The sequence below is a fragment of the Budorcas taxicolor genome, chromosome 19, assembly GCF_023091745.1.
Source record: "Budorcas taxicolor isolate Tak-1 chromosome 19, Takin1.1, whole genome shotgun sequence".
Classification (NCBI taxonomy): Eukaryota; Metazoa; Chordata; class Mammalia; order Artiodactyla; family Bovidae; genus Budorcas; species Budorcas taxicolor.
The window spans coordinates 53324679-53351163 of record NC_068928.1 but is presented as its reverse complement, the minus strand read 5'-3'; the positions used below and the strand labels follow the sequence as shown (position 1 = coordinate 53351163).

Below are 26485 nucleotides of genomic sequence, written 5' to 3'. Positions count from 1 at the left end.
AACCAATCACCGCGCGGCCGCGGGACTGGAGGGAGATTAAGCTTCAGCCCGCCCCCTCGAGGGAGGGATCAGAAACGCACGTACCAGGCTCTGTCCCCGGAGAGGTGGGCGCGTAGCTCCTCCGGGGTGGGGCCTGGTCTGTCACCAGAGAGGTGGGCGTAGCTCATCAGGGGCGGGGCCTGGTCGGAGCCCTGCCCACCTGCTATAAAAAGGCGGGGGCGCGCGCGCGCGCCTACGCGTCTGTTGGTACAAAGCGGGGATGGACGTTTCAGGCGGAAATCACAGGCACGAGGCTCCCTGGAAGAGGATGTCTAAAGAGGTAGGAGAATCACAGGGAGAGAGGCTGGGCTTGAGGAGTGTAGCTCAGACATTACATGAGAGTTGAGAGAGAAGTTTAGAATCATTCCTGTGGGGGCTGTTGGTACTGCGTAGCAGGTCCCCAAAGCTTTAGCACTGTGATTTATTTTACTTCTCTCCACAGACAGGCTTTTGCTAGCCTGATTTTAAGGGTAGAATATGGAAGCCCTGGCTATGTTAATATTTATAAACACAGAGGAGGTTGGGGCCGAAGTTCCTAACCTTAATCTGAGGTTATGCAATGTGCAGAGAATGTGCCAGACCTGAAGGAAGCAGAAAGGCTGGTATTCCTGCAGGATGGTCGTGAGGGTTAGAAACCCCATGTGTGGGGTGCAGTTCTTGAGGCGCTCCCTACTGTGTTCCCCCTTTGCCTGGCAAGGAAATAAAGCCACTCTTTCTCTCTCCTCCATTAGAAAAGAAAGAAACCACATATGCAAAGCAATCCTTATGGTTATCATTCAATTATAATTTCCTGACTAGTTTTCCTGCGTTTTAAGCAGCAGTTCTTTCTCAGATCGTGGACACATCTAAGAATGTGATGACAGTTGTGGATACTGCCCCCAAGAAATTCCATCCTCTGTGTGTGTGCGTGTGTGTCTCTCAGTCTCTCTCGTCTTTTCTTTCTCACACAAACCCCTACAATATGAGAGCACGCTCAGAACCCATTGCATTACCATTCTTATAAGTAAATAATAGCAATAAAGATGATGATAGCAATCACAGAGTGTGCCAGGTATGGCTGCAAACATCCTATGGGCACGGATGGTACAGATCAAAACACCACTGGCCAAGAGCTCTGTTCAGTGGGACGAGGAGGAAACCCATATCTGAGTGGTTAGCTTTACTTCATGTACATGCCTTATAGCTTTCAGCCTCACCAGGAGTGCAGCCCAACCGGGCTGAAAGCTATAGGATATGTACATGAAGTGAAGTACTGTTGTTTTGCTCATTATACAGATGACTGAACTGACTGTAAGAAAGTGGCCCAGGGTAAAAGAGCCTGCAAGTGTTGGAGTTTGGATGGCACTCAGCACATCTGACTAGAGAGCCTAAGACCTTTCCATGAGGCCACCCTGTCTTCAAATTTCCCAGTCCAGCCTTGGCCCATTTTTTGTTTTGTGGTTGTTGTTGTGTGTCTGAGTGCTTTCTCCAAAACCTTGTTCCTTATTACTTTCTGATTAAGTCTGAACGTCTTAGCTTGACATCCAAGACCCTCTACCTTCCAGCCCCCCTTCCTCTGTGTTTCAGTAATTGAGGCTGGTCAACATTTCCAATCATCTGACCTTTGATTCCTTTCTCTTCACCTCTGGGCCACTGATGGTGCTGTGACCTTTGGTCAGATTTATGTCCTGTCAGGGAAGATCAGCTTCACGTCACTTTCTCTGCAGTGACCACCCCAGCAATCTGGCTTCCTGTGATCTTAGCTGCTGTAGAAGTGGTGCCCATGGCGGCATTCACTGGGGCACCTTAATGGGTCCTCATTTCCCTTTAAGGCTGTTCCTCTGGTTAAAAGCAAGGCCACTGCCCTCCCTGCAAGTGTCTGACAGCACTTGCAATCTTGTTTCTGTTGTATCTGAAACATCTAGTTAATTAATGGGGAGAGAGTGGGGCAGGCTGGAGGCTGGAGGAGCTTGAAAGAAGCTGAGGGCATCTATGAGAGATATCAGGGAAGGGGCCACTCCAGGCAGAGAGGAGCATCCAGGCACGTGGAGGGGCGCAGGCAGGGTCTGCATGGAGGTCAGAGGTCTTACGGAACCTTGTGTCTGTGTCCCGTAGGAGCTGGATAACCAGTACTCCCCCAGCAGATGGGTCGTCCGACTGGGAGCAGAGGAGGCCATGAGGACCTATTCACAGATAGGAAACGAAGGTACTGGGGAACCTCTCTGTGGCCGCTTTGGGTGGACTTTAGCATGTGGCAGTGGTTCAAGATGCTGGGGCAGGGAGGAGGAGCCTCATAGCCCCAGCCTCTCCAGACAGTTCCCAAAGTCCAGGCATCTCATCTGCTTGGAAGCCCTGGCTGCAGGACTGCCAGGGGGAGGGAGGCTCAGAGACTGTGCTCCACATCCCTGCCTGATCAGCCAACCAGCCATCTGTGCCAACAAGCCAACCAGCCAACTATGCCCAGGCCTTAAGGCTACAGTGGCCCACTCAGCTGCTGAAAGTGGAATGTTGTTGCTATTTACCAAATCAAAGAAGCTTTTTATTTTTTATTTTTATGAAATCAGGGCTTGGGAATCTGTAAGCTAGTGAAGTCTCAAGGTTGATTCCCATCCCAGTCCTGGGTCTCCAGAGTGTGTGCTGCCACCTTTTGAGCTGGGTCGAGCAGGCAGGTTCCACAGAGAATGTGTGGGTGAGGAAGCAGCCAGCCTCTCCTGCAAGTCGGAAAGTTGGAGGTTGGCAAATGCACTTTGTTCCAGGAGGCCAGATGGAGCTCCCAGGATTGATGTTCTCTACACCGAGATAACCCAGCTGGAGGGACAGGCTAGTGGGGATTTATTCCAGCACATTTCAGCACCTTCCCTCTCCTGATAGAGCTGGAGCTGTATCCTGGGCTCTTCAGAGTTCCCTACCATGCCTAGCTCTGCACCAAATATGTCTCTATAGACTCAGTATTTATTTGAGTGCGCAGTGACACCTATGTGAGCAGGTAGCAAACCTGTTTGTCTACCATGATTGTCTTGAGGGAAAAAAAGAGCTGACCCTTTAGAGAAAGGGAGTCTCTCATAAGAAGCAAGGGCTAAGAAGAGACTCTGAGACTCCAAAGTAAGCCCTCGGAGACTGTGTTTAGCCATCCCTCCTGAGAAGCCCTGTGGACAGCTTTACGTTCACATCTCACCTTCCTTCCTGTTTTCGGTGCTCCAGCTGGCCTAGAGGTGCCCCCCGTGCATCTGCCCCATTGCATTGGTGAAGAAGATGAGTGTGATGATGGGGCATTCAGGCCAGGGGAGTGAGAAGAGCCGTGCATGCAAGGGGTGGAGCCTGTCTCTGTTGGAAATGTTGACATTTTGTTCATCATCGACTTCTTTGGCATAAATTTTGATTTTAAAAAATACTGCATTTACATATTATCTGTCTTTGTATCGGTCAGCTCAGGTTGCATAACAAAATGCCACGGGCTGGGTGGCTTAAACTATAGGAATCTCTTTCTCCCAGTGCTGGAGGCTGAGAAGTCCAAGGTCAAGGTGCCAGCTCATTTGGTCCCCTGGTGAAGGTCTCTTCTTGGCTTGCAGATAGACCTCTTCCCCCTGCATCCTCACATGGCAGAAAGAAGAGAAGGAAATGCTCACCTTTCTTCTTCTTATAAGGCCACTAATCCCACCACAAGGGCTCCATCCTCATGACCTCAGCTACACCTAATTACCTCCCAAAGGCACTAACACATTGTTGTCGTTGTTCAGTAGCTGACTCTTTGCGACTCTGTGGACTGTAGCCCACCAGGCTCCTCTATCCGTGGGATTTCCCAGGCAAGAATACTGGAGTAGGTTGCCATGCCCTCCTCCAGGGGATCTTCCCAACCCAGGGATGGAACCCAGGTCTCCCACATTGCAGGTGGGAAGCCCATCTGCTACCCTAGTCCCTCCTAAATCTACCTAGTCATTAGGCCGGCCATCTGAGTTTGCAAATTGTCATTATCCAGAGGAAAACAAAAAATCCCCATAGCTTTATGACAAAAAAATGGCTTTGCAACTTGTAGCTGGATGGGTATTGAAATTAGGGTCCTGCCCTCCCATGGATTATCTTGCTGATAATACATTTCAAAGAGATAGCTCCCAAGGACTTCCCTGGCAGTCCGATGGTTAAGACTTCATCCTCCAATTCAGGGGGTGCATGTTTGATCCCTGGTCAGGGAGCCCACATGCCTCACAGTCAAAAAACAGTATTGTAAAAAGTTCAATAAAAAATTTAAAAATGGTCCAAATCAATAAAAACCCAAAGAGCTCCCAGGTCTTTGAGAAAAACATTCCTAAGTTGTAAAACTGGCAAGAGACTCATTTAGCTTTAAAAAATATTTACATGCATTCCCAAAGGGGTAGAGACAGGATTTATGATGATGTCTCCTAAAAATAAATTCTCCAAGAAAAGGGAGGGAGGTAAACTCTCTTTTCCTTTTTTGCACCAGGAAGAAGGAGATTGTTTTTCTTTTGATCTACTCCATCCTAATATCTTCCACCAGTAACTTGCAGTGGGCACTGTTCTCTTCCAATGAGTAGGTCATGTTTATTCTCCGCTGGCCTCTCCCAGGCTAGGTGAACACGGGCAGAGGGAAGTTGGAAGAACTGTGTCCTCTACCAGTAGCTATTAAATTTGTTTAGTAAGACTCTCAGTAAAAATGTTTTAAAAGCTGTGGCGACGGAAAGAGATTAGCGGCACTGGGAGATGCGGAACAGTGGGGTTTATTCAGCACCGGTGCGGGCTCAGCAGAGTCGCCTCCAGGGTCTGAGCTCCCGGGCTTTGTTCTGGATATCTTTTATATGGCGTGGGCTTCTGGGTCCTAGTGACTTTCCAGCCTATGCAGTTTGGTTGAAGCGGTAAGCAGGCCAGTTCACAGACGCAGAGGTGGTGAGCATCAATCAGCAGGCCACTTTACAGAAGTGGAAGCAGTGAGCATAGCAGTAAATTTCAGTTCAGTTCAGTTCAGTTGCTCAGTCGTGTCGACTCTTTGCAACCCCATGGACTGCAGCACGCCAGGCCTCCCTGTCCATCACCAACTCCTGGAGTTCACGCACACTAAGGTCCATCGAGTCGGTGATGCCATCCAGCCATCTCATCCTCTGTCGTCCCCCTCTCCTCCTGCCCCCAATCTCTCCCAGCATCAGAGTCTTTTCCAATGAGTCAGCTCTTCGCATCAGGTGGCCAAAGTATTGGAGTTTCAGCTTCAGCATCAGTCCTTCCAAAGAACACCCAGGACTGATCTCCTTTAGAATGGACTGATTGGATCTCCTTGCAGTCCAAGGGACTCTCAAGAGTCTTCTCCAACACCACAGTTCAAAAGCATCAATTCTTCGGTGCTCAACTTTCTTCACAGTCCAACTCTCACATCCATACATGACCACAGCAAAGACCATAGCCTTGACTAGACGGACCTTTGTTGGCAAAGTAATGTCTCTGCTTTTGAATATGCTATCTAGGTTGGTCATAACTTTTCTTCCAAGGAGTAAGCGTCTTTTAATTTCATGGCTGCAGTCACCATCTGCAGTGATTTTGGAGCCCCCAAAAATAAAGTCTGCCACTGTTTCCACTGTTTCCTCGTCTGTTTCCCATGAAGTGATGGGACCAGATGCCATGATCTTAGTTTTCTAAATGTTGAACTTTAAGCCAACTTTTTCACTCTTTCACTTTCATCAGGAGGATTTTTAGTTCCTCTTCACTTTGTGCCATAAGGGTGGTGTCATCTTCATATCTGAGGTTATTGCTATTTCTCCCGGCAATCTTGATTCCAGCTTGTGCTTCTTCCAGCCCCGCGTTTCTCATTGTACAAGAAACTAATCTCAAAAATACATTGCACAAGGAACTAAATAAGGTGCGTGTGTAACCAGGCTGGGGGCACATTTCCAAACTCCCTGTCCCTCAAGCCACGCCTCGCCTTAGGAGAGCCAATCACCAGCGATGTGGGTGGGGCCTCGTGATTGACAGCTTCTGCGACTGACCGCCTCTCCGAGGGATCCTCCTGCCTTTTAAGGCTGAGTTGGCTCTTTTTCCTTTCCACCAGATAAAACCAAAGGAAAAAGACAAAGGCACACAAAATACAGGCCCATTTTTGTTTAACTGTGATAGGATACACATAACTTAAAATGTACCATTTTAACCATTTTACAGTGTACAAGTCAGCAGTGTTCAGTACATTCACGTTGTTGTACCACCATTTCCTCTGTCTGGTTCCAAAACATTTTTCATCACCCTGAAAGGACACCTCCCTACCCGTTAGGCAGGCCCTGACAACAAATGATTGCTTTCTATCTCTGTGGATTTTCCTATTCTGGATGTTTCCCATAAATGGAATCCTACAAGATGTGATCTTTTGTGTCTGGCCGCTTTCGCTTAGCACAAGGTTTTGGAGGTCCGTCCTTGTTATAGCCTGCCCGGGCTTCATTCCTATTTATGGACGAATAATTTTCCGTCGTGTGGATGGACCACGTTTTGTTTATCCATTCATCCGCTGATGGACATTTGGGCTATTTCCCCCTTTTGGCGATTGTGAAAAGTGAACATTCACGTACAAGTTGTTTGAAAGCCCAAATTTCTTAGCCCTAATTTCAATAGAAACAGCCATTCTGCCAACTGCATATATTATTATATAAATGTTTGCAGACAGCTTTTTACTTAGTTCGTCATGGACCCGTAGCAAGCACTATGAGGCACCCAGTGTTCACAGACCATATTGTAATAGCCCCGCCCTGCACTGAGGCTGGCCATTTTTAGGCAACAATTGTTTTCTGATTACAAAAGGAGCATTTGCTTACTGAAAAGGATTTTGGAAAATAAAACCATCAATAATTCTGCCACCCATTGTTCACATTGTAATGCGGTTTCTTCTAGTCTCTTTTTACTTTCTCCTGGAAGAAAGCGTTCTGTATTAATAGTGTGCAATCCTGGTTTGTTGTGGGGTTTTTGTGGGGTTTGTTTTTTTTTTTGGCTGAACTGCAAGGCTTGCAGGATCTTAGTTACCTGACCAAGAATTGAACTCAGGGCCATGGAGGTGAAATCTACAGGTCCTAACCAATGGACCAGAAGGTAGCTCCCTGCAATTTTTTTTTTTTTTTTTGATAGTAGAACAGTGTTAAAAATTCTTTCTAGAAGAGATAGAAAATACTATGTGTAAAGTAGATAAGAAACAAGGATATATTGTTGTATAGCAGAGGGAAATATAGCCATTATTTTGTAATAACTTTAAATGGACTATAATCTATAAAATGTGGAATCTCTGTGTCCTACACCTGAAACTAATGTAATGTCAACAGTAGTTCAGTTTAAAAACTCTAACCCCAAATAATTGAAAATAAGTACTCAAATACATGTACACACATGTTCATAGCAGCGTTATTCACAATTGCCAGAAAGTGGGAAAAGTCCAGATTCATCCACAGATAAAAGGATAAACAAAGTGTGATATGTCCATGCAATGGAATTATTTTGGGCACAAGAAAGGAATGAACTACTGATACATACTAGAACATGATGGACCCTGAAACACAGTGCTCACTGAAAGAAGCCAGGCACAAAAGGTCACATTTATATGTATGATCATTATTTACATATACGATTCCATTTATGCGAAGCATCCAGAACAGGGTAATCTGTAGAGACACAAAGCTGTGATTATAGGGGCTGCTTAATGGGTATTCTTCTGAGATGAAAAAAAAAATGTTTTGTTGCTGTTTAGTCGCTAAGTCATGTCTGACTCTTTGCGACCCCGTGGACTGTAGTCCACCAGGCTCCTCTGTCCGTAGGATTTCTCAGGCAAGAATACTGGAGAGGGCTGCCATTTTCTTCCCCAGGGAATCTTCTGGACCCAGGGATTGAGCTCGCAGATTCTTTTACCAGTGAGCCACCAGGGAACCCCTGAAAAAAAATGTTTAGGAACTAGATAGAGGTGATGGTTGCAAAACGCTGTGAATGTGCTAAGTGCCACTGAATCGTTCACTTTTTTCTTTTTAATAACACCATCAATTTTGACTTGTTCACTTTAAAATGGTTGGGACTTCTTTGGCAGTCCAGTGGTTAAGATCACAGGCTTCCACTGCAGGGGCCTCAGTTTGATCCCTGGTTGAGGAACTAAGATCCCACATGTGGAGAATCAGAAGGAAAGTTGCATTTTCTCTGACTTTGAACTAAACATGACTGAACCCCAGAAACCCCCCTACCCCACAACCTCCCAGAGCTTCTCCAGCTTGTCCACTGGTCCTGCCAGATATTCCCTCCCTATTTGTGTTCACAGACAGACTTCAAAATCCTGTATTCGACTATTCATCCCTCCCTCCCACGCACCCCAGCCCCCAGAAGCCACTGATCTTTTCACTGTTTCCATTGTTTTACTTCTCCCAGAATAGTTGGAATCACACAGTGTGTAGTCTTTTCAGATCTGGCTCATTTTTATAGAACGTGTTGCTACCTAACATTTATAACTGCTTGTCCCCCTCTTTAAGGGGTAAGCCACACATGATTGGGATATTTTTTTTCCTATTTTATCACTGCAAAATTCCAAAATGGGCACAAGATCGATGCTTATATAAATATTTGTTTTCTAAGTGAATTAAAAGACAGAGGGAATAGTTCTGAAGCTAGATGACGGGACTTCCCTGATGGTCGTGTGGTTAAGGCACCATGCTTCCACCGCAGGGGGCGCAGGTTCAATCCCTGGTCGGGGAACTAAGATCTCACATACTGTGTGACCAGGCCAAAAAAAAAAAAAAGAGTGTACAGAAAATAAATAAATAAAAATAGAGCATAACTTAAAAAAAAAAAAAGAAGAAGAAGAAGAAGGCTGGTGGACCCTAACCGCTTCTTAAATTGCTCCCACAGCACCTGATAAACCCTTGATCTTCAGCTTTCTGACACCATCTGATGGGTCTCCCCGCCCCACGCCTGCATTAGTCTTTAGGGATTCTGACCCCTGCCTCTCCTAATTGCTCTCACACAGTGCTCAGTGGGTCTGGAGACCTGCAGTTTCTGTCTGTCCTGTGACACTTTGGACTGTGAGCAATAGAAAATGAATTTTTGCTTTCTCAAAAAAGGAAGTTTGTAATTGGGCTTATCCTGGAGCGCCTTGTTGAAGCCCCGCTGTGTCCCGACCTGTAGATGCAGCGCCTGGAGGGCTGGCAGTATTCAGGCCCTGGGAGGAGACAGTGAGTCACCCTAGTCTCTGTCCCTGCACCCAGTTGCCTGCCATCAGCCCATCACGCCACCTCCTGGAGAGAGGCAGTTTCTCTGTCAGGCTCAGTTGGGTTTTTTAATAGCAGAGAGAGACTTTTTTTAATGCGTGACAACGAATCTTGACAGCTGCTTGGTTTTAATTGCTCTTCAACTTAGAGCATACGTTTCATTATCTTTTTCTTCGTTTTGGCACAACATAAATCTCCTGGGTCCACGTGTACTTCCAGAACTCTTGTGTTAATTAAATCGCTCCCCTTTGCTGAGCCTGCGGTATGAGGAGCTTGTCCAGAACAAACACTTTCACACCTGGAGGGAAGGTGGTTGGCAGACCTCTCAGGGAAGGTGAGCAGGGGAGCTCTGGGGCTTTTGGGAGGGAGTGTGGGGCTGTCATGGACTGAAAAATTCATGTGTTGAAGGGACTTCCCTGGAGGTCCAGTGGTTACGACTCCAAGCTTCCACTGAAGGGGCATGGGTTCAACTCCTGGTTGGGGAACTAAGATATGCCACACAGCACAGCCAAAGAAAAGAAAAGGACAAAAAACTGTCTTCCATTAGAATAATTACTTGGGATTTCCCTGGTGGTCCAGTGGTTAAGAATCTGCCTTCCAATACAGGCGACGCAGGTTCTCTCCCTGGTTGGAGAACTAAGGTCCCATGTGCCGAGGAGCATCTAAGCCTGAGTGCTGGAACTGAGACCTGATGCAGCCAAATAACTAATAAATATTTTAAAAATAATAATAATTATTATTAAAAAGCTCACTCGTTGAAGTCCTAGCTCCTAGTGGGGCTGTGTTTAGAGAGGGGGTCCTCTAAGGAAGAAAAAAGTTAAATGAGGTCGGAAGGATGGAGTCCTGATCCAGTAGGATTGTTTGAAGAGACACAGAGGGTTCGTCTCCCTAGAGAGAGGGAGAGCTGCTCCCAAACCCAAAGAGGCCATGGGAGCCCCCAGCCAGAAAGCCCTCTGCCATCCCAGGGAGGACCCTCACCAGACACCTCCCCTGCCGGCACCTTGATCCTCCCTTCCAGGGTCCAGAACTTCGAGAAATACATGTCTTGTTGTCGAAGCCCCTGGGTGTATGTATGACATTTTGTTAGGGCAGCCCCAGCAACTGACAGGAACCTCAGATCAATGGGATGTGATGCAGGTTATACCTGGCTCACACCTGCAGGGCTGCAGGGAGCCCTGGTGAAAACGGGGGAGAGGGAAGGGGGATCCAGGGTGGTCTCAGTGGGGGCAGGGAGAAAATTCAGGATTCAGGACAAACAGAGAGGGAACCAAGAGACTTTCCTGATGATCTGGTGAGGTTTGCTTTGGCCTAAAAACTGGCACGACCGGTTAAATAAATTAAGGTGCAGCCATAGGACGGAATAGCAAGTTAACTATTTATTAAAAAAGAAAGAAAAGAATGAGGAAGCTGTCTATGTACTGATTAGGAAAGCTCTCCAAGAAATATTAAGTGAAACAGGGAGAAATGCATTTCATACGCTGCCATTTGGATTTAGAAGAGAGATTCCATATCCATATTAATAATGACAGTCACCTTGTCAGGGGTATTTCATGGAAATGGCTGTTGTATTTTTTTATAATTGGATTGTTTCTTCAAAAGAAAAAGTAATGGCATCTCACTTAATGCTCAGATAGCTCATAACTTTCACAGGTACCTGCCCGTCAACTCTTCAACACAGTTTACAAAATATGGTGACATTCTTAAAAGATAGTTCAAGTTAGGGCTTCCCTGGTGGTCCAGTGATTAAGAATCCGCCTCGCTCTTTCCCATCGGCACCCCATTTAAGATCTTAGTCTCACCATGGGTTGCCGCCCCACCCGGTGTTACTGGTATTGTCAGAACAAACTGAACCCAAAGTCTGACTTCTGCCAAGGTGTCCCGGATGCTAAGATCTGCATCTTTGACCTGGAACAGAAGAAGGCAAAAGTGGATGGGTTCCCACTCTGTGCCCACACGGTGTCAGACGAGTGTGAGCAACTCTCCTCCAAAGCCCTGGAGGCTGCCCGGGTTTGTGCCAACAAGTCCATGGTGAAAACAGGGCAAAGATGGTTTTCACATCCAAGTGGGGTGCCACCCCTTCCATGTCATCGGCATCAACAAGATGTGTCCATCCTCACCAAGCTGCAGAACAAGGAGCACGTGACTGAGGCCCTGCACAGGGCCAAGTTCAAGTTCCCTGGCCACCAGAAGTGGGAATTTGCCAAGTTTAATTTGGATAAATTTGAAAACATGGAAGCAGAGTAACAGTTCATGCCAGATGGCTTTGTGGGGTCAAAGACATCCCTGATCCTGTTCCCTTGGACAAATGGTGGGCCCTGCACTCATGAGAGGCTTGGCGCTGTCTCTTCTTTACTCATGTGCACCAATAAACCCTACTTTCGTGTCAAAGCAAACAAACGAAAAAAAGGATCCACCTTGCAATGCCGGGGACACCGGTTCGATCCCTGGTCCTGGAACATCCCACATGCCACGAAGCAACTAAGCCCAAGGACCAAAACTACGTAGGCCACACACCAAAACTGCTGAAGCTCTTGCGTCTAGAGCCTGTGGTCTGCAACAAGAGAAGCCATGACCCATGCACCACGGTGAAGGATCTAGAGATCCCTGCCGCATCTAGAGAAAGCCTGTGTGCAGCAATGAAGGCCCAGCACAGACAAAAATAAAACAAATAAAAAATATTTTTGAAAAATACATTTCAAATCATTATCATAAGTGCGATGCCAAATAAACAAATAAAAATAAATATTTAAAAACATATCACTAAAAAGCACCATAAAAATAAAAGGTTTATTGTCTTTGCTCTTATATTTAAAGCTACAGTCCATCTGGAACTGATCTGATATGGTATGAGATAGGGATCAAAAAAGGCTTTTTTTTCCCATTCAGTTGACCCAACACTGTGTATTGAAATATTTATTCATTGCATAACTTGTGGGATCTTAGTTCCAGACCAGGGATTGAACGCGAGCTGTCGGCAGTGAAAGCACAGAGTCCTAACCATTGGACTGCCAGGAATTCCCTACACAATTTTCTTTTAAGTGGGTTTGATGTAGCAGGTTCTGTTGTACAGAGGTGGGCAAAGCAAAGCCCTTGTTGTCACAGAGCTTATGGTCTTGTGAGGGTAACAGTAAATAAAAATACATGAAGGATGGATGAATGCTGGGGTCAAAAATAAAGGAGAGAAAGGGGCTATACCATAAGGTATTTGGCCAGTTTTCTGTTGTGAGTCCCTTGGGCTGTGTCTAAAATGTTTCAGTGTCATAAATAGCATTAGTGTGAGCATCTTTAAAGCAAATCTTTAAAAATATTTCTGATTACTTCCTTATAATAATGGATGGATAAGGTCTTATGCATCAAGGAATATGGTTTTCTTGGGCTTTGGTACATATTTCCAAGTTGCCCCACAGGAAGAACTTACCAGTTTACACTCCCCAGTGCCCAAAGGTGGCGGGAGCTGAGCTGCCTGGGTTTCAGTGATGAAAGTGGGGCCTTTGGGGGACACTGAAAGTCCATGAACATAGAGAGTCCCTTCCTCTTCCTGAAAGTGGGGCCCAGCTGGCTGCTTGCCTCTCAAAAGCCAATAAAGAGGCCAGGTTGGTGGAAATGAAAATTTGCTTTATTTTGGATGCCAGCAACTCAGCAGGCGAGGGCAAGGCAGACACCTGTTCAAATGCTGACTTGCCCCCTGAGCTTTTATAGACGGAGGGAGAAAGAGCACAGTCAGCTCTGACAGTCATCTTGAAATTGGTCACCAGTGGTCTGACCAGCATCATCTTGACTGTTTTAGGTACAATTAATCTTCAGTTCCACAGTCGGTTTGTTTCATTTCTCTGGGGCCAGTTCTCACAATTGTGGCAGATTGCGTTGTGGGCTATAGTCTGGTCATCCTGTGGTTAACTTTTTCCACATGGTGGGGGCTTTATCTATAAGACAGCTCACAGGATATGGCTCCGAATATAATCTATAGCCCTTGAGAAGGAACTAAAAGTCCTTGCCTGTGTTTTATGACATTGTTATTATTATTGGGTCTTCTTTGACTGTTTTCCTTCGTTTCTGCATTTTCTCACTTCTCTGATTAAACTTATTCTTTGGCTAATGTTCCACAGACAAAAGGCAGGCAGATGACATGGGGCACAAGGACCATAGAGTCCTGCTCTGTTTTACTCCTGCCTCTACGCCTTCAGCTTTGATATTTAATTTATATACAGTCCCTTTCCTCCTTTCTCTCAACCCCAGTCCTAAGCCAGTTTTCACATCACTCTGACCTCTGCCATCATGGCACTCGATTATATAGTCATAGTGTTGTATTCTCTGTTTCAAGTGATTTTATATCTTAGTTTCTAGAAGATTATTTTTTCAAATACTTGGACAAGTTTATCCTTCCAGGAGCATGTAGCCAAGGGTAGCACCCATAATAAACATGTAATAGAGTCGAGGTAGAAATGGTGCCGGTCAACTGCCAGCTCACCAGAGACAGACATCAAAGATGGTACTGCCTCCACTCAGATGGGTCAGTCTGATGTCTTTTTAACTACGCATCTGGGGGAATGCTTCAGACCCCAGGCCCAATTACCATATGGACTTGGGGAAACACTGACCGCTGGAGCCAACTGGTCAACCCAAAGGGGCTTTCAGCAAAATAATAATAGAATGTGCTGCTGCCTGAGGTTGTACTGACAGTGACTTGTCCATTTCCGGAGACAGTCACCAAGAGGGCCCGGGCCACCAGGAGAAGCCTGCTCGATGTTCCCTACGGAGCCGGCGAAGGAGAAAAATTGGACATCTACCTTCCCGAGGCAGTATCTGAAGGTAACCGGGAGCTGGTGGTTGCCCTCGGATCTCAGCTGGGAGCCCTGGCTTGGCCCACACGCCCTTTGTTTTGTCCTACAGCTATGCCTTTCCTGGTGTTTTTTCACGGAGGATACTGGCAGAGCGGAAGGTGAGTCAGGGGATGTGGATGAATGGAGGAAAGGGGAGATTCGTCTTTGCCTGGCCTCTTCCTTTCCTGGGACTGCTGCAACAACTTACTACAAATGCGGGGGCTTCCTGGGACAGAAATGTCTTCTCTCACAGTTCTGGAGGCCAGAAGTCTGAAATCAAGGTGTGGGCAGGGCCGCGCTCCCTCCAAAGGCTCCAGCTTCTGGGGGCTCCAAGCTTTTCTCACCTTGTGGCTGCGTCACTTCAAACTGAGTTTTCACCTGCACAGGGTCTTTGTGTGTCTGCATCTCCATCCTTCCTCTCATTTCTGTTACAACATCACCAGTTACTGGGTTTAGGGCCCATCCTAAATCCAGGATGATCCCATCTCAAGATTCTTAAGTATGTCTGCCTAGCGTGTGCTCAGTCGCTTCAGTCGTGTCTGATTCTTTGTGACCCTGTGGACTGTAGCCTACCAGGCTCCTCTGTTCATGGGGTTCTCCAGGCAAGAATACTGAAGTGGGATGCCATGCCCTTCCCCAGGGGATCTTCCTGACCCAGGGATTGAACCCACATCTCCTGAGTCTCCTTCATTGCAGGTGGAGTCTTTACCCACTGAACCACCCGGGAAGCCCATATCTGCATAGACCCTATTGCAAATCAGGTCACATTTACAGGTACAAGGGTTTAGGATTTAGACGTATCTTTTGAGGAAGGACACTGTTGAACCCACTATATTCAGAGAAAAGCATGTTCACTCTACTCTCCAATCATGGAAAACCACAGTGACTAACCATCCCATTTTGCTCAGAACTGAGTGGTTTCCCAGGGGTTGAGGCCTTTAGCAGTAAAACAAAGAGAGAGTCCCAGGCAAACTGGGATTGGCCCCAGTGGGTACCCTAAGATAAGCAGAGGGGTATTTGAGACTTTCACGGACACTGTGGTTCCCTAGGATCATACTAAGGAGTTGCTTATTGTAGGATCTCATGCTAAGTCACTTCAGTCATGTCCGACTCTGTGTGACCCCATAGACGGCAGCCCACCAGGCTCCCCCGTCCCTGGGATTCTCCAGGCAAGAACACTGGAGTGGGTTGCCATTTCTTTCTCCAGTTATAGGATCTACTGCCCTTCAACCACAGCATTTTAATGCTCCAATTTATTGCATTTTTACCCTTTGCCTTGTGAAGCTCCTTACATGTCTGATCTCCTTCAATTCTCAAAAACAGCCTCCAAAGAGAAAGAACATAATTATCTCGATTTTACAGAGGAAGAAACCAGGCTTAGAGGTTAAATATAGTCTCTAGGATGCCACAGCTAGCATGTGATGTGGTAAGGACAGAGCCTCACTTCTTCCCTTACCGCCCTGGGTCAGAGAGGGGCAGGGCTCTGGGTGGACCAGACACTGAAGCAGTCTAGTGGCCAAGTGGCCTCCAGTTGTTATGTCTTTGTCTCTTTCTGCAGTAAAGACACATCAGCCTTCATGGTCAACCCACTGACAGCACAGGGAGTGGCCGTGGTGATGGTGGCTTATGACATTGCCCCCAAAGGTAATGAGGGTGGTCTTGCAGGTACAAGGGCCATTGGGATTTGGAGGGGAGAGAGCCCCTGATGGAGCCTGACACAGCTCCTGCCTTCTGCACAGGCACCCTGGACCAGATGGTAGACCAGGTGACCCAGAGCATCGTGTTTGTCCAGAAGCAGTATCCAGGCAACCAGTGGGTATCACTGCAAATTTTCCTTTGGTCAGACTGGGTGGGAAGACAGTGGATTCACCTCCTTGGATGCAGCCCAGCCATCCCCTCTGGCTTTGAGCAGAAGGCAAATGGGGACCTCTTGATGTGCTGGCCTGTTGCTTTGATTACACTGAAAGCAAACCCTGCTCTCTGCTCTGACCCACTGAAGGGGGATTTACCTGTGTGGACACTCTGCTGGGGCCCACCTCGCTGCCATGATGCTCCTGGCCGACTGGACCAAGCATGGAGTCACGCCCAACCTCAAAGGTTTCCCCGGGGAATGAGTCTGACTAGGCAGCCTTCACCCTGCCCTGATGGGCCTGAGGGTCTATACCAGTTGCTTGAAATCTCAACAGCTGTGAGCGGCTTGACCTGGGGGCTTTGGGCCCAGGGAGCAGGGCCTGCTTTGCTTCTTCTCTGCCCCTTCCCTTGTCTTGCCCCTCTGGCCCTGAAGGCAGGCTGGGCCCATCTTGCTCCATCCAGTCCTTACAAGAGGCTCAGTCTGGGTGGGGCCTTGGCCCCATCTGCAGCCTGGCTCAGTGACTGTTCTTTACCTTCACAGGCTTCTTCCTGCTGAGTGGGGTCTACGACCTGGAGCCCATCATGCACACCTCTGAGAATGCCCCCCTCCTCCCAACCCTGTAAGTCACTTGTCCCCTCATCCCCCTCAGCTGGCCTGCAGCCAGTGAGGACGGACAGGGCTGCAGCAAAGGCTTTCCTCTGTCCTGACCACACCTACCCCACCCCAGGGAGGATGCTCAGAGGAACAGCCCACTGTGGCACCTGGAGACGGCCCCCACCCAGCCCAGCCATCCAGCCTGCCGCATCCTGGTGACTGTGGGCCAACATGACAGCCCTGAATTCCACCGACAGTCCAGGGAGTTTTATCAGGTACCCCAAGCACCCCTCTTTTGGCTCGGTTGAGGGTTGTCCAGTCTTATTATATTCCTGTTTGTTTCACCCAAATGGACCCTATGATACCAGTCATTTCTTCAACAAATACTTAGTGAGCACCTGGTAAGCAGGTGCGAGAGCCCTTCTCCACCTCCACTGCCCTCCCCGCCAACTGGCCTCATGTTTCCTCTTCCCTCATTTTTCTTACACAGACGTTGTGCCACGGAGGGTGGAAAGCCTCCTTTGAAGAGCTCCACGATATGGACCACTTTGAAATCCTTTGGAACCTAACCCAGGAAGACTACGTGCTCACCCAGGTAGGGTGCATCCCTTCACTGTGGACAGAATGTGTCTTGGCATAGCCCTTACACGTGAGTCAGGGTGGGCAGGCAGAGGGTTCAGGGAGTCCCCTTGCTGGTTCTTTGGCATCCTGGCATCCAGGGGACCTGACAATAAGGATGGAGGGCCACTCTTGCTTCCTGAACTTCACCTCCCTCTGAAACAGCCCCAGGTGATCTGCAGAGGCTGGTCCTGGGCACACCAATGGGATCTTCATGGGGCCAGGCAGGTATGAGAAGTATTAGCCTGCTTGTGTGTAAGCACAGACACAAGGCCAGCTCCATGGGGATAGGTTGGATGGATTTGACCACATGAATGTTTAGTACAAATTTAATGTGGTGAACCCTTTTAAAAGTGTAAGGATAATAATAAAAAAGTCTAAGGATAAAAAGGAACCCTTCTACACTGTTGATGGAATGTAAATTGGTGCAGCCACTATGGAGAACCACATGGAGTTTCCTTAAAAAACTAAAATTAGAGTTACCATATGATCCAGCAATGCAACAATTCCGCTCCTGATTTATGTCCAGGACTGGAGTTTTTGTTTTGTCCAGAAAAGTCAAAACTCTAATTCGAAAAGATATATGCATCCCAGTGTTCATAGCAGCACTATTTATAATAGCTTAAATGTCCACTCATAGATGAATGGATAAAGAAGATGTGTTTTATACAAAAACACACAAACACTGGAATTTTACTCAGCCATAAAAAGAATGATAAAATGCCTTTTGCAGCAATCTAAATGGACCCAGAGATTATTATACTAAGTGAGGTCAAAGACACATATCATATGATTTCACTTATATGTGGAATCTTAAAAAACAATACAGGTGAATTTATTTACAAGACCAAAATAACTCACAGACAAGAAAGCAAACTTACAGTTACCAAAAGGGAAGGAGGGGGATAAATTAGGAATTTGGAATTAACAGACATGCAAAATAAACAGCAAGGACCTACTACTGTGTAGCAGAGGGAACTATATTCAGTGTTTTGTAATAATCTATAATGGAAAAGAACTTGAAAAAGAATATATATATATAACTTAATCCCTTTGCTATATACCTGAAACATTGTAAATCACCTACACGTCAATTTTAAAAATTATTTTAAAAAGTCAAAGGCTAGATTGGGGAAAATATTTTCCATGCCAGAAAATATACAGTTGCTACTTTCTCTTTTCTTTTTCTCAGAAAGTGGGTACCTGATTAGCTTTACTTTTTTTTTAATATTTACTTTTTCCCTCCGGTTTTATTGAGTTAAAATTGACATACAGAGCTGTATAAGTTTAAGGTTACAGCATAATGATTTGACTTACAAACATCATGAAATGAACCATTATAGTTTTCGTGAACATCTACCATCTCATAGATACAAAAGAAAAGAAAAAGAAAAATGTTCCTTTGTAATGAGAATTCTTAGGATTTATTCTGTTAACAACTTTCATATATAGCATACAGCAGTGTTAATTAAATTTATCACATTGTGCATCATATCCCTAGTGCTTATTTATCTTATAATTTATCTTATAACTGAAAGTTTGTACCTTTCACCACCTTCCTCCAGTTCCCCCTCTCTCCAGCCCTGATTAGCTGCCACCATGATAGGACTTTTATAGCATTCAGATTTTTGGTTTTGTTTTGTTTGGTTTGGCTGCTTTGGGATCTTAGTTCCCCAACCAGTGATTGAACCCTGGCCCTCCAAAGTGAAAGTCCAGAGTCCTAACCACTGGACTGCCAGAGAACACCATATAGCATTCAGTTTTAATTATCATAGTTATTATCTTTACCACACAAAGAGCACTTTCAAATCAGTTGCTGTTGAGTCGCCAAGTCATGTCCAGCTCTTTTGCAACCCCTTAAACTGTAGCCCACCAGGCTTCTCTGTCCGTGGGATTTCCCAGGCAAAGATATTGAAGTGGGTGGCCATTTTCCTTCTCCAGGAGATCTTCCCTACCCAGGGATTGAACCCATGTTTCCTGCATTAGCAGGTGGATTCTTTACCACTGAGCCACCAGGGAAGTCCTTCAAATCAATAAAATGGTTCTTTTTCTTTTTTTAACTGAAATTAGGTGACTTGCAATAGTATGTGTAACATAGTGATGCAATATTTTTATATAGCTTATTCTCCATTGAAAGTTATAAAATATTGGCTGTATTCCATGCAGTGTGCAATATAACCTTGTAGCTTATTTATTTTACATATAGTAGTCTGTACTTCTTATTATGTGTAATAAGAGCAGGTCTTATTCCTCTTTAAGAACAGAAATAAATAGAAAAAATGGACAAAGAATTAGTGATAATTAAAAAATAAATATAGATAGCCAGTAGACATGGTGGAAGATTAAAATGAACTATTGATCATTGGGCTTCCCTTGTGGCTCAGCTGGTAAAGAATCCACCTGCAAAGCGGGAGACCTGGGTTCAATCCCTGGGTTGGAAAGATCCCCTGGAGAAGGGAAAGGCTACCCACTCCAGTATTCTAGCCTGGAGAATTCCATGGACTGTATAGTCCATGGGGTTGCAAAGAGTTGGACACGACTGAGCGGCTTTCACTTTCACTTCACATGGATCATAAAAATGTGACTGAAAACGAGTCCTCTCCCACCCCTCGATGGAAATGCTCTAGTATAATTATGTCCAGTGCTGATGAGAATGTGGTGAAGTGGGGGAGGCTTCCTTGGTCCTTCTGGTGGAAACATGTCGACTTGATGTTTCTAGGGTACAGCTTGGCAAAACGGATGCAAGTCTGCTGACCCAGTAATTCTGATGCTTGGAATTTGTTTTCAGGATAATCAGAGAAACACTGAAAGATAGTCTCTACAGCTTTATTAATGTTCAAAACTTGGAAACAACCTAAATATCTAATGAGGTTAAATTCTGATATAATCAGGTAATAGATTGAAGTTTTTGAAAACTTCTTAGGATATGTTAAATTGATTCAAAAGTTAGAGCGAAAACACAAAAAATAACTAACCTAGCATCTCCCTAGTTTTATGATATTAGAGGCATGATGTATATGCATCTGAAAAAAAAGCATTTACCAGTGGTATCGCAAGTGCTTTAAAAAATAAAAAATCCATTTCCATATTTTCTACTGTGAACATGTGTTACTTTTTAAAATCAATACTCCTTGTTTAATTTAATTTATTTATTTGGCCATGCTATGTAGCATGTGGAATCTTAGTTCCCCAGCCAGAGATCAAACACCATGCTCCCTACATTGGAAGCATGGAGTCTGAGCCACTGGACCACCAGGGACACATCTCTTGTATTACTCTTTTAACTGAGGGGAAAAAACAAGCATTCATAAATGTGTACACATATGTGCTTGGTTGGGTCTGACCAGGGGATCTTCCAAACCCAGGGATCCAACACGTATCACCTGCATTGGTAGGCGGGTTCTTTAACACTGAGCCACCTTAGCCATAAATGACATCTGTTTTTAAAAAACCTAGTAAATATTTTAGATTTGGGAAGCCATATGGTCTCTGACAAAACTACCCAACTCTTGCCGTTGCTACCCAAAAGCTGCCTCGTGGGCTTCCCTGGTGGCTCAGTGGTAGGGAATCTGCCTGCCAATGCAGGAGACATAGGAGATCCAGGTTGGATCCCCGGGTTGGGAAGATCCCCTGGAGGAGGAAATGCCAACCCGCTCTAGTATTCTTGACTGGAGAATCCCATGGAGGAGCCTGGCGGGCTCCAGTCCACGGGGCCGCAAAGAGTCAGACACAACTGAAGCGACTTAGCACACACATGCTCCAATAAAACTATTTATGGATGCAGAAATACGAGTGTTCTGTAATTTTTACATGTCACAAAAAATATCCTTGTTTCGATTCTTTTCCCCAGCCGTTTAAAAACGTCAAGCCATTGTTATCTCATGGTTCATACAGAAACAGGCAGCAAGCCGGAGGGAGGTGTATGTTTGGTTCATGGAAACATTTCAAATGAGAGATGGAAAGGAGCTCAGTTAAGTTACATTTCTGTGACCGCAAAGGCAGCCTGTTTCTTTAATCAAATTCCTTCCCGAGAGATCCTCCCAAGAGCCTCTCCAACTCCAGAGCTATTGTATTTTTTCCTTCCTGCTGCAGATTATTTTGAAAACGATCTTCCAGGAGTCCCGATGACACCTGAACCCTGCCACCGCCAGCATGTATCCCGACCGGGAAGCTTCTCCGGGACCCCCACTGCTTCCCTCTCCCGCTGGCCTCAGCTCTACCCAAGCCCAGGAGTGCCTCTGTTCACTCGCCCCACCCCCCCCACCCCCACCGCCAGAATCCATTCTTCAAGCTGCTCTGAACCTGAGTACAAATCTCCATGGCCCTCCTTCCGCCTGGATCAAGTGGGCTCCAGGGAAGGTCTGGCCCAGGTCCATGTGTGTCGCCCAGAGCCACCCCTCTGGCTTAGAAGGTGAAGCAGAAATGACAACTTGCAACCAACATGAAGAGAAAGAGCTCTCTGAACCAGTTTTTGCTCCTTTTTTTGTTTTTGTTTTGCCAAACCACACAGCATGTGGGATCTCAGTCCCCAGACCAGGGATTGAATCACAAAAGCCTCCGCACTGGGAGTGTGGAGTCTTAGCCACTGGACTGCCCAGTGGTTAAGGGAAGTCCCTGTCCCCTTTTTTTTTTTTGCTCCACTTTTTCACGTCTGCTCGGTCTTGGGCTCCACCTGACGTCTGGCTTCATCCCAGAAAGCCCTGGGATGTTATCTTTGGGACTGACACTTTGGCCAGATTAGCCCTGGTGGCTGAGTGGTAAAGAATCTGCCTGCCAATGCAGGAGACATGGGCTTGATCCCTGATCCAGGAAGATCCCACACGCTGTGGAAAAGCTAAGCCCGTGCGCCACAGCCATCGAGCCTGTGCTGGGGAGCCCGGGAGCCACAGCTACTGAGCGCATGTGCCGCAGCTACTGAAGCCTGCACAGCGTAGCCTGCGCTCCACAGGAGAGGCCCCTGCAGTGAGAGGCCCTCATGCCACCGCTGGAGAGTAGCCCCTGCTTTCCACCACTAGAGAAAGGCCCGCACTGCCGTGAAGACCCAGCAGAGCCAAAAGTAAGTAAATAAATAAAATAGAAACCCAAATAAGCTACAAGGATTTGTTGCACAGCACAGGGAAAATAGGCGGTATAACAACTATATATGGAGTATAATGTTTAAAAATTGTAAATGACTATGTTTGTATACATGAAAGTTAATGTATATAATATTGTAAATCAGCCATGCCTCAAGAAAATCTCAATAAATGGCTCAGATTAAAAAATATATACATATGTGTGTATATGAGTGTGTTATGTGTGTGTGTGTTACAGAGAGAGAAAAGAAGAGAGTGAGAATGATAATACACATCGGCAAAATGTAAACAGTATCCGAGTAAAGGGTACATGATTATTCCTTGTACTATGAGCTCAGTAGCTGTGGCTCCCGGGCTCCAGAGCACAGGCTCGATGGCTATGGTGCACGGGCTTAGCTTTTCCACGTCACGTGGGATCTTCCTGGATCAGGGATCAAGCCCATGTCTCCTGCATTGGCAGGCAGATTCTTTACCACTCAGCCACCAGGGCTAACCTGGCCAAAGTGTCAGTCCCAAAGATAACATCCCAGGGCTTCACCAAAAAGTGGAATTTCCCTGATGGTCCAGTGGCTCAGACTCCACACTCCCAGTACAGGGGGCCCAGGTTCGATCCTTGGTCAGGGAACTAGATCCTAAAGACACAACTGAAAGATCCTACATGCCACAGCTAAGACCTGGCGCAACAAAATACATAAGTAAAATAAATATTTAAAAATTTAGATGTTAAAAAATGGATCCCAGACATAGGAGGTCAAAGGTTCAAAATGGTAGAAGCTGGTTTTGATAAAATTTGATACAGCCCAAAGCTAATCCATGCATTTAAACTTTTGTTACAAAATCCTACAGAAATTGTTAATAGATAAAGTTTCAGTTGGAGAAGATGAAAGAAAATGTTCTGGAGATGGATGGTGGTGATGGTTGCATAGCAAAGTGAACGTACTTAATGCCCCTGAGCTGCACACTTAAAAATGGTTGAAATGGTGGCGATTGCTTTGTAATGAGTTAGAACATTAAATCAATATGTTGTGCAGCTGGAACACGGACAGTTGTAGGTCAGTTATACTTCAATTTTAAAAAATGGCTAAAACTAAATTTTATATTATGTATATTTTACCATATATAATTGTGTGTGTATATATATACATAATAGAATGATAGAGGGAAAAAATACAGATATTCTAAATTCTTCCACTTAATTATACGTCTTTCAGTTGGCATAGAAATGAAAAGTAACCAAAACCGAAAATGCTGAGATTTCTCTGTATATGCAATGTTATCACATATAGCAACTTTGCTATTTACATCTTATTCATGTTATATATGTTACTCTTATTGTGATAAAAATACAAGTAATAATTTTAAAAAAAACCTTATAGAGGGGTGGGAGGTGGGAGGGGGGTTCAGGATTGGGAACTCATGTACACCTGTGGTGGATTCATGTCAGTGTATGGCAAAACCAATACAGTATTGTAAAGCAAAATAAAGTAAAAAAAAAGAAAAAAACCTTGTAGAAAAGACTAAGCAGCTGAAGTTTTCAGTAAAATAAAATTTTAAATGGAAAATAAGTTGGAACATGTTGGTGCTAAATAGAAAATGAATCACAGAAATACATTGACTTGATGGTGTTTGTCCAAAAGATGTATATTTTTATTTATTTTTAAAATTGTATATATTTTTTGGCTGCACCATGCAGTTTATGGGATTTTAGTTTCTCAAACGGACTAAACCTGTGTTCTTGACAGTGAAAGTGCCAAGTCTTAACCACTGAACTGCCAGGGAATTCTCTGTAAGATACATATTTTTAAACAGATGCCATCAATATTGGTAGAACTCTGATTAAAATAGGCAGGATGAAAAAGGCAGACAAGATTGCAAAGCAAACCGTGTCCCACTCTGATGATTGAGAGGGCAAGTTGGCTGTAATCAAAAATGCTGAAGGCACATACACCCTGCCAGAAATCTTGCTTGCTAATGTTTATGCTCCAGGCATAGTTGGATGTGTGTGTGTCTGTTGGCTGTAGTATCAATACAATTCATAATAGCAACAACAAAAAATTGGAGCTACCCAATTGGAAACTGGTTGATTGGAATTAGAGTAGATCAGTAGACCATCTAATATACACCAGGCAGATTTTACAAAACGTTAGATAGTTGCAATCTGGGTGCTGATAAAGCTGAGATGTGCTGTTACCAGAAAAGACAGGACACCGACTGATAGATACATACACACACCACCCCTAGAAGTACATATAGAAACTGCTGAAAAGTTCTCTTCTGCTAGAGGTCTTGGGGGAAAGGAAGACTTCCTTCCTATTGTGAAGGAGGAAACAGAGCTGGACTCCGTCTCAGGCCAGGCTGCGAACATTAGGCTACATGCATGGTCACCCTCCCAGTGGACTCTGAACTTTGTGCCCAGTGTCTATAGAAGCGGCAGACCAATGGGAAACCAGACCCCCCAGTAAAAGAGCCTCAGGACTTGGACTTGGACTCTCTGTTGCCTAAAAGAATATGCTAATTATCTTTGTAACAGAACAGAGTGGTAAATCCCGTTATGTTCATCGGGATATGATCACAGGCCTATTGATAAATATCCACTGTTTATCTAGTCTCGTGACACATGAATCATGGGTTAACTTTGATCGTATCTCTCTTTTACCTTGTCCAGACTAGTTTCAAGGAATTTGGGGAGGTGGGTTTGAGCAAGTACACTTAGGGTGTATAAGGTTTTCACAAAAACTGGTCAGGGTCCTTGGCTAAGAGGAGACTCTGCCTTGGGCCCCCTGGTGTAATAACCTGCACTCCACTATCTGCATTGTCCTTCTGAGTGAGTTTCTTTCCCGGAACACGTGGCTACAACAATTGCATGGTTTTTGCTTTTACAGCATTGATGCGTCACTCTTACAACAGAGGGAAAACATGTTCACAAAAGGTTTGGTGAGACTAGATGGCCATAAGGTAATATCTAGCATTGATTATTTATGATCTCAAAACCGTTTTGTTGTATCATCACAGTGTCCACCAGGATTTGTTGCCAACTATTTGAAAATCCAGAGAGTTTACATAGAAAATTTGCCTCTGTGATACATAAATGTTTGGTCTTTGTGCCTGATTCTTGGCACACAGCTCCGAAAAAAAAACCTTTGGAATCTCCCAAGAAATAGGAGAGTCTCTTGTAATGAGCAGTTCTTGGCAGGCCCCTAGATGTTTCAGCCCCACCTTCCAAATCTTCGGGAAGTGGAGAGCTGGTGACTCAGTTAATCACCAAAGGCAAATGACTCAATCAACCAAGCTTCTGAAACCTCCATAAAAACCTCTCAAAAGAGGATGTTCAGAGAGTTGGAAGGCTGGGGCCTCTGCCTGAGGCTGGGTACCAGCTACACAGGCCTTCCCTGAACCCAATCTGGTTAAGCCGCCTGCTCCCTAGGCAATCATTTCTATTATGCAGGCATACTGTCCTGGGCTGTTCACTCACTTGAATCACATTCCTATCCCCTCCCACCTCTCTGAGAGGACACCCAGGTCTCCGGGAGGGAGGGCAGTGGGCATTATTTACTTTAACACATGGCTCAGAGGTTAAAGCGTCTGCCTCCAATGCAGGAGACCTGGGTTCGATCCCTGGGTTGGGAAGATCCCCTGGAGAAGGAAACGGCAATCCACTCCAGTATTCTTGCCTGGAGAATCCCATGGACGGAGAAGCCTAGTAGGTTACCGTCCACGGGGTCGCAAAGAGTCGGACACGACTGAGCGACTTCACCTTCACCTCCACCTCTGTTTACCCCTACCTGGATCTCTCGAGCAGGGACTTAGAACAGATATCTAACTCCTGAGGAATTCTGGTGGAAAGGGAAGAACAAAGTGACAAGGATCAGTTTCTGGATCTCCAAGAAGCTTCAGTGAAAAGATTCGATAAAAGACTTGATAAACGAGTGAACAGCTCCCTCCAGCAAGGGTGGAGGTTAAGCTGTAGACTTCATCTATGCGACACCTTTCCCCGGAGGATGCATGCCTTCTAGATGGACGGGCCTCAGCACATATTCCGACCTGGCCAGTACAACGCCTGGGGAAGCTCGTACTAATGGTTTCAGGAATGGGACACCCACAAAAGCAATAGAGTTTGCAGGCTGAAAGAGCTTAATCCATTCGTGCTCGCAGGGGCCACTCCTTGAAACTATCACGGAGGCTTCAGCACATCCCCAGCTTCTCTTCCCACCACTCTTAGCAAGTAGTTGGGATGTAAGTAAGCGCGGGGCGGGGTTCGCTCGGTGGCGGCTGAGCAGCTGCAGAGGCACG

At 45.7% G+C, this 26485-nt stretch overlaps 1 protein-coding gene and 1 pseudogene across 1 annotated transcript; both read left to right on the top strand.

Annotated features, from left to right (window-relative positions):
- Positions 1-256: 256 nt before the first annotated feature.
- AFMID (arylformamidase) lies at positions 257-22298 on the top strand. Its single transcript, XM_052657543.1, has 11 exons — positions 257-319; positions 2134-2224; positions 13941-14045; positions 14127-14175; positions 15615-15700; positions 15796-15868; positions 16056-16153; positions 16449-16527; positions 16636-16777; positions 16993-17097; positions 21213-22298. The coding sequence occupies exons 1-11, from the start codon at positions 260-262 to the stop codon at positions 21246-21248; spliced, it is 924 nt and encodes a 307-aa protein (XP_052513503.1). The 5' UTR covers positions 257-259; the 3' UTR covers positions 21249-22298.
- On the top strand, positions 11037-11563 carry LOC128064669 (60S ribosomal protein L10-like; annotated as a pseudogene).
- Positions 22299-26485: the final 4187 nt, after the last annotated feature.